The sequence below is a fragment of the Nothobranchius furzeri genome, chromosome 10 (assembly GCF_043380555.1).
Source record: "Nothobranchius furzeri strain GRZ-AD chromosome 10, NfurGRZ-RIMD1, whole genome shotgun sequence".
In the NCBI taxonomy this organism is placed as follows: domain Eukaryota; kingdom Metazoa; phylum Chordata; class Actinopteri; order Cyprinodontiformes; family Nothobranchiidae; genus Nothobranchius; species Nothobranchius furzeri.
Window position 1 is genome coordinate 67,630,523 of NC_091750.1, and position 15,034 is coordinate 67,645,556.

General features: G+C 42.1%; 1 protein-coding gene across 1 annotated transcript in view; it reads right to left on the reverse strand.

Annotated features, from left to right (window-relative positions):
- The window catches only part of vps37d (VPS37D subunit of ESCRT-I), a 47,905-nt gene extending 34,149 nt beyond the window's left edge, over positions 1–13,756 (reverse strand). Inside the window, exons 1-2 of the mRNA XM_015961893.3 lie at positions 13,239–13,756; positions 5,092–5,263 (exon numbers count right to left, since the gene is read on the reverse strand). Of these exons, the coding sequence (XP_015817379.3) occupies positions 5,092–5,263; positions 13,239–13,421 (355 nt within the window). The 5' untranslated portion in view covers positions 13,422–13,756. The remainder of the gene's footprint in view (positions 1–5,091; positions 5,264–13,238) is intronic.
- Between the last annotated feature and the right edge of the window lie 1,278 nt (positions 13,757–15,034).

Here is a 15,034-nt window from a genome sequence, read left to right on the forward strand (position 1 = left end):
TGGTGCCACATGGCTTCTATGGGTTTCCAAAAACACCAAGATTGTAAATATCTTTGTAGTTTTGACTTGACTCAACAGGAAAAACCTTAAAGGCAAATCTCTATGTGTGTTTAAGTCCCTCTGCAGTGTAACGTCACGAATGGCCTGATTTTAAGACTCACAGGTCAGATCCACAGCCTGGGTCACCTTGCCCTAGCTACGACTCCAATCTGCAATATAGTCTTCACAGGAAACTTAAAGTCTGCTACTAGGGTTGGGCATCGAGCATCAATTGGAATCGGATCCAACTGTTCATTTTTCCCGGAATCGCTCAACGTTTTTTATTTCGAATCCTAGTTTTGATTCCTAGTATGCCAACGGAAGAAGAATCCGCGGCCGATCTCCGTGAAAAATAAACATGATCTGCAAATTGTGATGAATGCTTTTCAGAGCTGATCACACCAGCTGTCTGTGTGCAGCACTGAGTCCCCCTCCCCCCACCCGGATATAAACAAACGCGTCTGCCGAACTTTTATTCCGTAATGTAAACTTTAATTCCTGCAGCGCAGAGGAAACTTGTTAAATACGTCAACACGGTGGATTTAATAGAAGCTTTAAAGAACAAACTCTGGACAGTGTGAGGTGAGTTTGTCTCACTGCAGAAATAAAAACACACACGGAGCGTCAGCAGTCAGACACATGAGCGCCAGAAGGCTGAACAATAACCTGTAGAAATTAAAGTCATCATGCTAGAGAAGCTTATCTGTGGTGGACCACACCAGCTTCTGCCACAATAAATAATAATAATAATAATAATAATAATAATAATAATAATAATAATAAGTCCTGCAAAGTTCAACTTTCACGTGGTGCAGGACGGGCAACGTAGGCATGACAAGCCAGTCATGTCTCGGCTAATGGGGCTCTGACAACATTTCACTATGACGAGTCTAACAATCAGAAAACCATACCGCATCGCTCATTACGCGGGTCAACAAGGAGCGCGTCATTCAGCAGGGGACCAGGCTGATGGTGAAAAATGTGCTACTGGAACAAACTCCACCCACCCCCAGGCATCTGTGGACCAGCTATCCGAAGTGATCCTTCAACCAGCCGCCCATGATGTAAAACTTATCACAAATGAAAACGAAAGTAAAAGGAAGAAATGGACTAGGGAGGAGTATAAACAAGTTATGGAAGCGTACATCACAGCTCAACTAAAACCATCAGGAGAGAGCAACACTAAACCAACCTTTACTCTATGGAGAAATGCAAACCCCACATCAAGACCCAACATGGACCCCAACAAACTGTCCAATGTAAGAAGGGACATCATCAAACAGAAAAAACTTACAGATGCAGAGGTGGAAGCTATTAGGAGAAAGGTCAGACATACTGTAGAAGAAAATGGAAACACAGTGGAAGATGGCAGACATAAAGAACAGGAAGATAAAATCAGGAATGAAGAAGGCCAACCTCGACAGCAAGAAGTAGATGGAGTGACTGAAGAGGGTGCCAACAGAACATATGAAGAACACAAAGACTTTGAAAAAGTCCGAGACAGCATACTCCAGAAATGGATGGAAGCAAAACTCCAAGGGCTGTTGAATCGAGACAAGCTGCCTAAGATATATAGCAACAAAAATATCAAGAACCTCATCAGCCTAGCCAACAGAGCAATACAAGACATCAAACAAGACTACTCTAAACCAATGGACCTCACATCAATTAATAAAATATGTTATTCAGCAACTACAGTAATCATAGACCTGAGTTGCGCCAAGAAAATAAAAAACAAGGAAAAAGAAAACAGCCCAAATGGAAGACAGACATCGAGAAGGACATTCTCAAGAAGAGAAAAGATCTCTCTCTACTCACAGAAATTGAAAAAGGTACCATTACTAATAAAAGAGAGGCAAATGAAGAAGAGGTATAACATTCAGGACACAACTGACGTGGAAGCAAAAGAAAAGCTCAAACAACAGATACAGGACAAGGCACAAAGAATCAGAAGATATGAAAAGAGAAGTAAACACTTCAGACACAGCCATGTTTTTAAAGTTGACCCAAAGAAGTTCTACAAAGAACTTGGCAAGAAACAGATAGAAATCAAAGAACTACCATCTCTGGAAAAAGTAGAAGAGTTCTGGAGCAATGTTTGGGAAGAAGAGAAAAACCACAATGAGGCAGCACAACGTATCAAAGAAGAAGCAGAAAGATTGAAGAGCCGACCAGTACAGGAGTGGACAAACATCAGCAAGACAGAAGTAATACTGGCACTAAAGAAAGCAAATAATTGGAAGTCACCTGGAGAAGACAAGGTACATAACTTCTGGCTTAAACATCTCGAAGTCATACATGAAGATCTTGCAAGAGAATACACAGAAATCATTAAAACACCAATAAGGAGCCCAACCTGGCTAACACAGGGTCTAACATATCTGCTACCCAAGACCAATGACACAAAAAACTCTAAGAACTACAGACCAATCAAATGCTTACCAACGATGTACAAGATCTTCACAAGTATCACCACAGAGAGAACATACACCTTCCTCGGCAACAACAACATGCTACCACTAGAACAAAAAGGCTGTAAGAGAGGAAGTTATGGAAGCAAAGACCAACTCCTGATCAACAAGATGATACTGGAAGACAGCAAGGGGAAGAATAAAAACCTGAGTACAGCATGGATAGACTACAGGAAAGCCTTCGACAGTGTACCACACTCATGGATCATCAAAGTAATGGAACTTCATAGAATCTCACCTACAGAGTTCCACCTGTGAGCCTGCGGCATCTCTAGGACCGGAGAAGTCGGTACCATCGGTCTTCCCTACCAGACCCAGAACCCGAGGCTGATCAACATCTGTTCAACATCCTCCTCTGACCTCTGGATCCACGACGAGGGTCGCCTGACGGTGAGGTAGCCACAGATTGCGTCTGAATGCTCTTTTATTAAGAACAACTTAGCTTATTCGCAAGCAAATTCTTTTTCACCCAGAACGCGTCCTCTCTCCAAGATACACGTTCTGAGACATTGCTTCACCCGCAAACAAAACACACTTCACCTTGGATTCATCCAAACACAGGGTTGTTTTAATACCAAAGCCTTTTTAATACCAAAGTCTTCTAATACCAAAAGCTTTTATAAATTGCCTTTTAAATTGTCATATTTTAAATTGTTTGGTAATAAATTTCTTAACCTTTTTAAACTTGGCTCTTTCTCGAAATAAACACAGAGTGGGTGTATATTGATCACTGAACAAGCAAAGATCTTTAGATCTTCTGAATTAACAAATAACTTTTGCTATCAAATTAAATCTTTAAAAATAAATATTATAATCTTTTGATTAACATAGACCAAGCAAGTTGGTGTATGAATTTATATCTATTATATGTATATATATATATATATATATATATATATATATATATATATATATATATATATATATATATATATATATATATATAATAGATATTATATATATATATATATATATATATATATAATAGATATATATATACATACATACATATATATGTATATATACATTCATTCGTTAATTTGTTTGATCTTCTTAGGAATTAAAACATAAGCTAATAGCAACAGCCTTTAATTCCTAGATATGTAGTTCATTGACTCTACAGCAGCCAACCAGCCCAGTGCACACAGACTGTACCACATCGCCCAGATACAAGAAAACCCGATTTTCTTGTCAAAAATCTTTGCTAACTCTTGTCTTTCATTTTAACAAACCAGTTTGTCAGTGCACACCCAGCTCAAAGCCTTCCATAAAACAGGAAGGGAATAACCAAAGAACGAAGCCTTGTCCATAAACAGACGACAGTAAAGAATCCTCGTGAACATGTGTGGAAAAACGGCGCAACAGCCAGTCTTGGGTTATTTGTAATAAATGACTGATCATCAGATACTGACACCAGTGGTGTTTGTGATAAAAGGCAGAAGGGGTGAAGGTTTTTCCTCCACCTGGAAGCTTTTCCTGGTCACGGATCCTCTCTGGAAAACAGCAGGATGCATCAAACAATAACACCCTCTGCCGTTGTCCACTCCGCACTCCGCCTCTGCTACGTCAAGAAAATTCATTCATCTTTTTTGACCCCGTCACTCTGTGCCAAATGAGAATCAGATGTTCTCACAGGAAGGACGGACCCCCGCCCATTCTGCATTGCTGGGGAGGTGGGATAGCATCTGTATTGCGCAGGAAGTTTAACATTCCACCCAACTTCCACCACGGACTCGCAGCTGAGACAGAAAAGAAGGAAAAAAGTCTGGCAGAGCCGTTTCATTACTGTAGCTGAACTTGAAGAAAGAGGCGTCATTTATGTAAATGAGAGCAGCAGAATGTGTTTTATCACCTGCTCTGGATGTGAAAAGCTTTCAGCCGAAAACGCAGCACCACTGATTAGAAGGCATCCTCTGCTGCTGCCTTTTAGCTAGCCTCTCTGTCAAAACCATGACTTTACTAAACAAAGACAACCCCCTCCCGCTTCTTCACCCCACAAATTCCTTGACAACTGCTGCAAGCTTCCTGCTGGCATTTGATATGCTCCATTTGGTTCCCATGACCAAACCCGAGTCATGCTGCGGCTTTGGCTGTGCAGATGAAGGCTCGTCTCGCTGACGCTCACAGGCTTGTCTCCAGTCTGATGTGAAACTTCCCTCCTTCTCCAAACCCGCCTGGGTGTGATTTAAATATAGTTTTGTTTTGGACGCCTCAACCAGAGAGTGTTGGTGTTCCAATTACAAGGGAAGGCACCGAGGAGCCTCAGAGGGATCTCGTGTGTAATTAGCGTTGACCTTAAGTGGTTGAACGCAACCTTTTCTTTGAGGGATTCGTTTGGCTTTTTTCTCCACCGAGTTGTTTCAGGCTTCTGAGGGCCACGGACCACAGGGACAGTCAGCTAAATTCACTTGTGCCATGTTTATCGATCCAGACCTGGAACCTAAACCAGTGACATTGACACCATGATGGCTCTCTCTCTCCACATCCATTGCCCACGGGTCTCTCAGCGACATGAAACCTGAACCAGTCCCCCCCACTCCCTGACCTCCCAGGCAGCACCTCCGCGGCGAGGTAAACTCACCCAGTTGATTCTGTTTTTCCCAGCATGTCGTTACAAGGCCGGATAGTTCCCCGTACTTCTCTGCCAGCTGGAGTTTGCTGTTGTTGAGACGGGGTCGTCGAGCGAGGCTCTCCTCCGCCAAGCTCCGGTTGGAGGTCAGCAGCATCTCCCTGTCCACTTGGAGCTCCTGAAACTGAACAAAAACACAGAAAAATGTGGAATCAGCTTCCAGTTTCTTCCCATTTCCCAGCATGGTGCATATTTACATGACGACTCCGTCATGCATGAGAAATATCTGTGCTGTGCGGCACGTGATGCAGTGAAATATGCCAAGAACATCAGAAATCCACTTAACAGAAAACAAAACGCCTCTAATCCCTGCTCACTTGCAAAGAGAACAGATCTGCAGCTATTCTGATGATGCATCTTCACCTGCTGCCTCTTAAACGTCTGGATGTAAGACGTATTTTATGTAGCTAGGATATTTACCAATAAATAATCATGTTTTAAGGATTATCAGGATAAATCATTGATGTTATAAGCAATAACATCAGTTATGGGCACTAGAAATCAACCATATTGGGTTTTTTACTGCAGATAGCGATGCCGATTTTCATGGCTGATATCCAGACGTTTCCCTGCTAAAACATAGCAGCAGATGCACATTTCTGAACTTGAATCAGCTTTTGAACTCGAAATTTAACCAAATCTTCATTTTGTTCACTGCACAATAATAAAATCAGGCATTTAACCAAAGTTTCTCAAAAACATCAATAAACTGAAGACAATCGTGTTTTAAAGTATTTATTATGCAAATATCAGCCTGATATGAGTCTATCTCTACTTTGACTTCATTAAAGAGCAAGTCACCCCCTTACCAGATTCTTACTCAACTCCCACTTCCTGTTTGAAAAATGCAACACATGCTGTTGCCTAGCAGACCGAGAGGGCGGAGCAGCTAACAAATAGAGCTCCGGAAGTCACGTGACTCTCAGAGAGTAGACGCCATGTTGGCAGGCAAAAAAGGTAAACATAATGAACGGGATCGGCTTGGATTTTACTTCGGAGTTTACTTCACACTTTTAAACCGAAGAAATCGTTTTATATAGTCAGAAATTAAATAGACTAAACATCTCCGACCCTTACCATGCCCCTGGGATACTTTTTAAAAACGCCAGAAGCTGTAGGAGCGGATTTCTTACCGGACCTGGCCGGGGAACCCCTTGGGTTTTCTCCGGAGGAGCTGGCCCAGGTGGCTGGGGAGAGGGAAGTCTGGGCCTCTCGACGCTACTGCCCCTGCGACCCGACTCCGGATAAGCGGATGAAAATGGATGGACAAATAACAGATTTACATGTAAGTAGCTTAAATCGAGTGCTGTGCTGTTTGAATGTATAAACTGAACGCCAAGAGAAATCACTAGTTTGATTTTTTTTCCGTGAATAAAATAAATATGTCAGGCAGGAGCGTCTCAGGATCTGTCTGAGATCCGTCTCGGTGACACAGATAATAGCAATCCAAAGTGCTTTTTATGTGTGATCTGACAAGTGATCAATCATTGCTTAAAAATTAAATACAGCTTAGCCGGTTAATTGCTGTGATCATAAAACACGTAAACGGCAGCACGCAGAAATCACGAGGCAACGTTTTACGTGACGTTTACTTGTTGCTGTGAGTAATAAGACAGAAAAAGCCACGCCAAAATAAGTTTAGGAAGCCCACTAAGAATCGTAATAAAACATTTAAAATAAACAACATACACAGTTGAGGAAACGTTGGTTTAAGTACCTGATATGAAGCGGTCGCTGCATAAGTGAAAACCTTTACTCTCGGGATCCCACAGCTTCATTTCAGCCCGGTCACTAGCTCGTTTTATTACAATGATCCAACGTTTGCGGCATTCCGGATCTTGGGGAATCCTGTAGGTGGCTCATTCCCTATGTCGTCCGCATCTGTTCTGCATCCTGGCGCACAACAGGAATCTACCATATTTCCACTTTGAGTTTTCTGACACTAACAAATAGTCCAGCTGCGGGCTTCTGCCTGCCAATATGGCGCAGTTTCGATTTGAACTGTTGCATGCCGGGAGAAGTGACGTGAACTCCCGGAGCTCTGTATACAAACACACACACACAGGCTCACAATGACATTGTGACATCATATGGTACCAGCTAACGTTCTAGGGTAGATCTTAGCCAATAGCGATGGCAGATTTAAATTCAAATGCAGTGCAGAGGTTTTACCTGACAACGGCACAACACTGACAGTTTTAGGCAGAAAATTAAAATTTTTACTAAAATGCACTAAAGTGCAAAACTATTGACTACACGTGTCTGCAGCACGATTAGACACATTTATATAGTTTATCAGAAAAAAAAGTTGATTTGGGGGTGACTTGCTCTTTAAATTTCCTTTTCATTGGTTTCATAATGAGAGCTGGTCATAAAGTGAGGCTTATCGGTGGATTCTCAGGACAAAGAGGCGTCCAAATGCTTTGAAGAAACTGAAAGAGTTTCTAAGAAACAGGTTGTGGAGCTGCTGAGTAACATTTCCGATATCGAATGACTCTGTTCATGCAGGGACACATTTATGATCGACCATATCCTGCAAGAGCTCATTTTTACTGGTGCAGGAGGGTCTCACAGGAGACGGCTGTAAAACAAGCTGTCGAGCTATTAGTATCGAAATAAAAATCCCACCGCGGCCGCGCGAGTCCGCCGTGCAACCCGAGTCAGGCCAGTTTCTGCATCCCCGGAGCTGCCTGATAAACCCGCTGTCGATGACAGACGGCCTTATCATCCCCTGCTGGCATGAGAGAACTACAGACGCATCAGCTCCTAAATGTTAAGTGACCTTTAAGTGAGTTTTATAACTGCGGGTGAGAAGCAGGGTCACATTTTCCACGTCGTCAGCAGTTTCACTCCAGTGTTTCTTTATACAGTGAATTATAAGTAAATATTAACCCCGTCTGAGCAACTGAGAATAAAATAAAGGTGTGATGTCAGCAAATCACCTGATCTGACCAATTATTTCAAAGCTCAACAGCAATTCAGGAATTTATTAGGAAAACTTTTGGTAATTTATCATCACATTGGAGCTGCAGCTTCTTTAGTAGTTTAATTTTTGTATGCGTTACACCAAACAGCTTACTTGTGGACAGAACTGAGACATTAACAAAAGCCAAAGCGGTCTTTGTTGAAATCAAAAGTCCGTAAAAGCCACTCGGTGAACACAAACGTTCACGTTTAGCTCATCTGCAGCTCCTGAGGACAAAAGCATCGACCAAAACAAGGAAAATACAAACGTAAGGCTGTGAAGAAGCACAAAAAGGAGATGATTGTGTAGTGTGGAGTCAAACGCAGCTGCAGCGCTGGTGAGACGATCGGATATTGGGATTTATGGGGGAGGGGTCCGGAATGTCACACTGTCACTAGACCATAAAAAAGCCCATAAATAATTAAAATGAACGCCATCCCCATAAGTCACGTTGAACAATGGAGCCACTGAGACGCTGCGCTGGAACGGCTTCCACAAGAAAACACTGTGAGCCTTAAAAAGGTGAAGAATCTGGATCTTGTTCTCTTTCTGCTCCATCCAGCTCGGCACTCCTGCCAGACAGCTCAGACGGATACTTTGATCTCCTCTGAGAGCCGGTCACTCTGAGGGCCGCCTCGTTGTGTCTGGTGCAGTATGCTGCATCTGTGTCACATGTTTACGGGTCGCTAAAAACAAAGTTTTGAAGGGGTTTGCGGGAGATGTCTGTCTGACTGCAAATTATCTCAGTTTTCCCGACCAGTTTTCCATTAACAGGAATGAGAACGGAACACTTCATTTCCTGCCAGCTCTGTTTATCCACCGATAACTACTGCTGTCTTCGGAGACGACATGTCCCTCACACTTTGATCCGTGGACTTAAAAGGGGAGTTCAGACGGCGGTTATAATCCCTGACACTCGGGGAGCACGTCGCAGTCGGGACAGGGCAAGGTGCGGCCCTGTTGTTGTTCGCTGTGGTTCAACTCGTCTGGCAGCATGAAAGGCAGCAAATAGGCGTTGTTCTTTCATCCCAAACGAGTCTTGAGCCTAACAAGCCTTCTGGAGTCAGAAACCACCAATTAAACAGTCTGAGACAAAACTGACAGCCAAAATCCAGAATCTGTCCTGTTAGCATGGAAACCAAAGGTTTAACGTGGAAGGCCAGCTCGGTGTCTGTTATATGGACCACTTGGGAAAACTATAAAAAGAATATGACTGATTCTGTTTTATAACAGATAAAAAAAGAAGAAATGAGGCATCTGAAACCTGAACCCATGGAGGATTTCCAGTCAGCTCCTCAAATCCTCTTTGAGCTTTAACGCATCTGAGTTTATCGGCCTGACTGACGCTTCCCTGTTTCAACTTGACCACAAAAACAGAGTCTGTAGTGAGAATGGGAAACATTCCCTCATCCAAAAGTCGGTCTGTTGCCGTGCTTTGAACATTTACCTCAGACGACCCCGGTGAATGTGACCTAAATTGATCCGGATGCTGCAGAGAGGATTTTTTTATTCTTCCAATTGTGCCTCAAAGCACCAATAAAAATGTTTTAAATTAAAGCAGAAAATGAATGAGGTGTTGTTGATTCTATGTGAATTTTTGTGGATTAAATAGGGACAATCCGATCCCTAAGAAGGTGATTATTTAAAGAGCAAGTCACCCCCTACCAGATTCTTACTCAACTCCAAATTCCTGTTTGAAAAATGCAACAAATGCTGTTGCCTAGCAGACCAAGAGGGCGGAGCCGCTAACAAATACACACATACACAGGCTCACAACGACATTGTGACATCATATGGTACCAGCTAACGTTCCATGGTACCTCTTAGCCAATAGCAATGGCAGATTTAAATTCAAATGCAGTGCAGAGTTTTTACCTGACAACGGCACAACACTGAGCGTTTCAGGCAGAAAATTGACCTCAAACACTCTTCAATAGGTGTGTTTCCACTATCAGAACTTTAGTATCAGAACTTCAGTGTAATGTTACCAGAACTTCCCCCGCATGCACATCTCCACTTCACCAGGATAACCAAAAGAGACATTTTCAGGAACAAACAGAGGACCTGACCTGGGGTAGGTACTGGGAAAGTCTCGGCACTCACTGAGCGGAACGTTTGGTTAACTCATGCTAGGGGTGGGCGATATGACTAAACATTTCATCTGTACGAGAAAAAATGTCTATCGTTTTATATGAAGTTCTATCGTTTACACCACGGTTAGGCAGTACGTCACGATGCACCTTACGGCATGCCCATGCACGCTAGCCATGCATAAACAAACATGGAGGAAGACGGTAGCAGATGCGGATCAGACCAGGATGACCTGCCAACCCAAAAAGAATAGAGAGTCAACAAGCAAATGCAGTGTTGAGTGGTAGCGTAAGCACTCATAACAAACTCCAGACACAGACTCTGCAACAGGCGTTTACCCAGGGTTCTCCATGTAATCACAGCTCCCGCAGACGGAAGGAGCCGCAGTTGCCAAGCACATCTGCAAAGGTATGGTTCCAATCTACATGGCCGAGAAACGTGAGCTTCGTGAGTCGGTGCAAACACTCAATCCAAGATACAAACTATGAATCGAATTAAAAGAAATGACGCTATATCGTTTTCGGGATATAAAATGAGCTGCATCGGGATTTAAAATTTTTGCCATATAGCTCCAGCGCCAACTCACTCTGATTGGTTGTAGCTCAATTTTACATCATCAGACATTGCCCAAAACAACCAGCATTAGTACAATTAGACGAGCTGCTAGTGAAGCAGAAAAGAAGCTAAAGAAAAGAAACAATATTCACTGTTTTCAAATGATCATCACTAAACCCCCAACTAGAGTTAGACAGATGTTGGTTTTTCTATCGCCAATACCGACATGTAGGGGAAAAGGTCAGCCGATGGCTCATATGTACTGCTGATATTTATAGACCAATTTTCATGGCCCATATCCAGACGTTTTCCACCTCATTTTCATGCTAAATTGTCCCTAAAAACATTAGTTGATTAACAAAATTTCTAACGCTTAATCAGTTAACTGTTCAATCATAAACTTACGCATTTCTCAATGTTTAAGTCAGACACCTAAATAAAGTTCATTTTGAATAATGCAGATGTTATTAGTGAACGTAAAAATACATTTAAATAAAATCCTGCAACAGCACCGTGCTGCCCATGGATGAGCCTGACTTTAAGTCAGCTTTACTAAGGGCAAGTATCAGCCGATGCTGGCGGTGAATATCGGCCCGATTTATCGGTCTACCCCCCCCCCCCCCCCCCCCGGCCCAAAACAACATAATTCACAAGGCTTTGTCTCATGGTAAAAAACTGTGCGTCTTCTGGTCGCTGAATGACACATTTTACATCACACAGCAGCTCTCCCAGTCCTCAGAATAGATTAAATTATGCTGTTTTTTTTTCTGTAGATGCTTTTTGGCACTGATCAGTGACATCGCTCACCGCCGAAGCAGTCGCGATATGCTGACATCTGTGCAAAGTCCTGACAGAGCTGAAGTGGTATGGAGACATAACAGCCATCGTATCTCCTGGTCAATTCCTCCCTCCCAGAAATGACCCCCAAGCCCCGACAATAGAAACACACCTAATGTTGCCAACATTTATATAAGAATTTATAGGAATCACCATGCACTTGTAAATACTTTTTTTTTAAATCACATTTTTGTGGCCCACAGGGACTTTTAACTCAACGACTTTGGCTCTCGCCATGAAAAGTTGACACCCCTGCTCTAAATTAAAGTTTTTGGGTGGAAATAATCAGCACTGGGCACGTTAAACCTTTAAAAAGTGAGTGAAATGCAGTTTGGTGCATCTCCAGTGGCGAGCTCTGCTGCATCAGGAAGACTGCAGCAGCTGTGGTTATGATTCACCTTCTGTGATTAAAACAAAACATTCATAATTAACACAAAACTATTGAAGTGACCTGCTCCCACGGCTAATTAGCAGATGAGAGACGGCGTGTGAAATCATCAAATTCAGGAAATGAAGACATCTTCATATACGCTCATGTTTCATTACCTGTATTAATTCAGACTACATGGCTGGGAGCTCTGAAGAAAACCAAAGAGGGTCTGCATTATTAAATAATTACGTTTAATGGGAGGTTTGGTTGAGACTGACTGAAAACAGCCCTGAGCCCTGCGCGGATGTGAGTCACAACTGTGGAACCTTCTCTTGTAATCCAGCTGCTAAAGCTCCATTATTCCATCACCGGGTTTTAAACCTCCACCCAGAACCTGACAACAAAAACGTGATTTTCAGCTGTCACCACCAGATAACTGCTCATGACAGCCACCAGCAGCAGGAACACCAACAAAAGAGGAATTCCTTCATCTTTCAGCCGTGCAGGGTGCACGGTTATGTTTCACTGCACACACCATTATCACTCCACCCATGGTTGTGCACAACCATCACTCCTGCAGCCTGCTGAACACCTTTTATTGTAAACTCACGAAAGAGTTTGGGACCCTCCTGGTCCCTGCATTAATAATGCTGTGGGAGGACATAAATGTATTAATACAGGCTGTATTATACAGCCATAGCGTAAGTCATTAAATCTTAATATGGAGTGGGATTAAGGGGAAAGGGTTAAGGGAGTAGCAGCTGTGTTTTGGTTAAGAACATTAAAATATGTAGGGTTTATTTCATTTATTTATGAGAAGAATAGAATAAACTGGACATCACTTGTAAAATTTCATTCAAACTGGCATTCGGGAAATATTAAAGTTTCATTTATTTGTTAAGAAAGCTTATTTGTTGTGTTTCTTTTAACTCTTGAATCTGCAACAGAATCCTAAACCACCAGAACCAGCAGCGTGCATCAGATCCACGAAGCTTCCTGAACGGAGCCACCAGGATGCCCTTGCACTTACAATCACTTCTAAACAAGCACGCCCAACTTCATCTTCTTTAAATCAGGTACCCCGAAGGTAACGCGAGAGAGAAATAACTCGTCACACAGACAATCGATGAGTCTTGAAAAGAGGATTTCCTCGTGCTGACCACCAAAAATGTCATAAACGCTCATTTAAAAAAGAAAATTCTTCCAAAGAGTGTTAAAAAGAGCGATATTAGCTGACACATTTAGCCCACACGGCACTTTGTGTAACAGAAGATGAGATACCTTCTCACTGAGTCGGATGATTTGATCCATTTTGTCGCCGTTCTGTAAGAGCTCGCGCAGCTCCGCGGTGCTGAGAGCTCTGTAGCCATCGGGACAAGGGCTAGCCTCCTTCTGGTTGGACATTTTATCCGTGAAAACTGCGCCTGAAGACGGGGTTTGGAAGCGCGAAGTCCACAGAGCCATCACATCTCGATCACATTGGAATGCGACGCGATCTGCCGCTGCTGCTGCCCGCACTCAGCGCCAACCGGCCACTTCCGCTCCGCGCCTTTCAAAATAAGACTTGTGTTTGCCACGCGAATCAAATTTTATCCTCGTCAATAAAAACAAAAAACAAAAGAGAAATCACTTCATGAGGCTAAAATTAACCAACTAATCAACTGATTTATTGAAATTTTTAAAAATTGAAGCAGTTTTTTTTAATTTTACATTTTAAAATTAAGTAATTAGTATTTATTTATTTGTTTGTTTAAATATCTATCTTGATAGTTTTTTTTAATGAATACTAACCTGAAAAGAAACGTAATGGGGCTGAATTAGCCTGGCCTGCCAGACTCCTGCTCTGTTCTGCACAGAGAACTAGGAAGCATGGGGCTGGCTGGTCAGGCTAGGGCTGAATAAAAGTGTGTACTTGCACCTCCCTTTCACAAACATACCTATGGAAATATACATTATGAATACCACTCATTGTGACTCTAAATGTTTGAAATAAACAAACACACAATAGCTAGTTAGTTGGAGTTTGAGAGTAATCTTTCCTTATGTGATACAAAAAGGCTTAATTTCAAAATAAAAGCACTCATTTTTGCTAAGTGTAGCACATTATTATTATATTTGTTAATAATAGTTCAGCTAACCTTCTCACCTTTTTTTACAATGTTTTTCTTTTTGTTTTTTATTACTTGGCACTAATCCATGAAGACCCTGTGATGGATGAAGAACTGCCTAGTGGGAGAGTGTTTTATTTTATTTTATTTTTTCCTGAAAACACATTGGGATGGTTGGATCATGGATGGATACGTGGATGGTTTTTCATTTAACAAAAAGTCATTGACTGATGTGGTTAAAGTACAATAAACGTTTGTTTAGAATTCGTTAAAAATAAAATGAGCACTGAAACATGACATCGTCATTAGATTATGGAGTCTTCAGAAAGTAGGAGACACCCCAGGCCCCATTAATTACCCCCTCTTCTGTCTGTCTCCATGCATTATGTACAGTATTAATCTAATGAGGACCATGAGACCCCAGGGTTGATGTGCTTTAATCCTATTAAATACAGAATTGTAGAGGAATATGTATGGCAAGATGGTTTCTGATCACTTTGTTGTTCCAAAACGCTCTCTAAGCACCACATTTGACCCTTTATGTGACTTTATCCTTCAGATCTTCTACTTAAACCATCTAGCTTGAGATTTTTAAAGTGTTTTAGAAGATAGGATGGAGCAGCCAAGGCTCCATCAAACCCATTTAGTTCTTCTAGACCCACTGAAGAGGCTTCTCAGTGTTTCCTAGATGGCAAAGACTGGCAAGAAGGACAAAGGTCACACTTCCAGGTGTATTATGCTAATTTGTCTAAAGCTGGGATGAGAATCAGCTCCTCTAAATCTGAGAGCATGGTCTTGAGTTGGAAAAGGGTAGAATGTCTCCTCCAGGTCAGAATCAGAATCAGAATCAGAAGTTTTTATTGCCATATGTGTGCCAAGTCACAACATTAGGAAATTGCTGCGGTATTTTGGTGCAGAAAGTAAGATAGAAAAAATAATTAATTCAGAGATAAGCAAATATAAGAACTA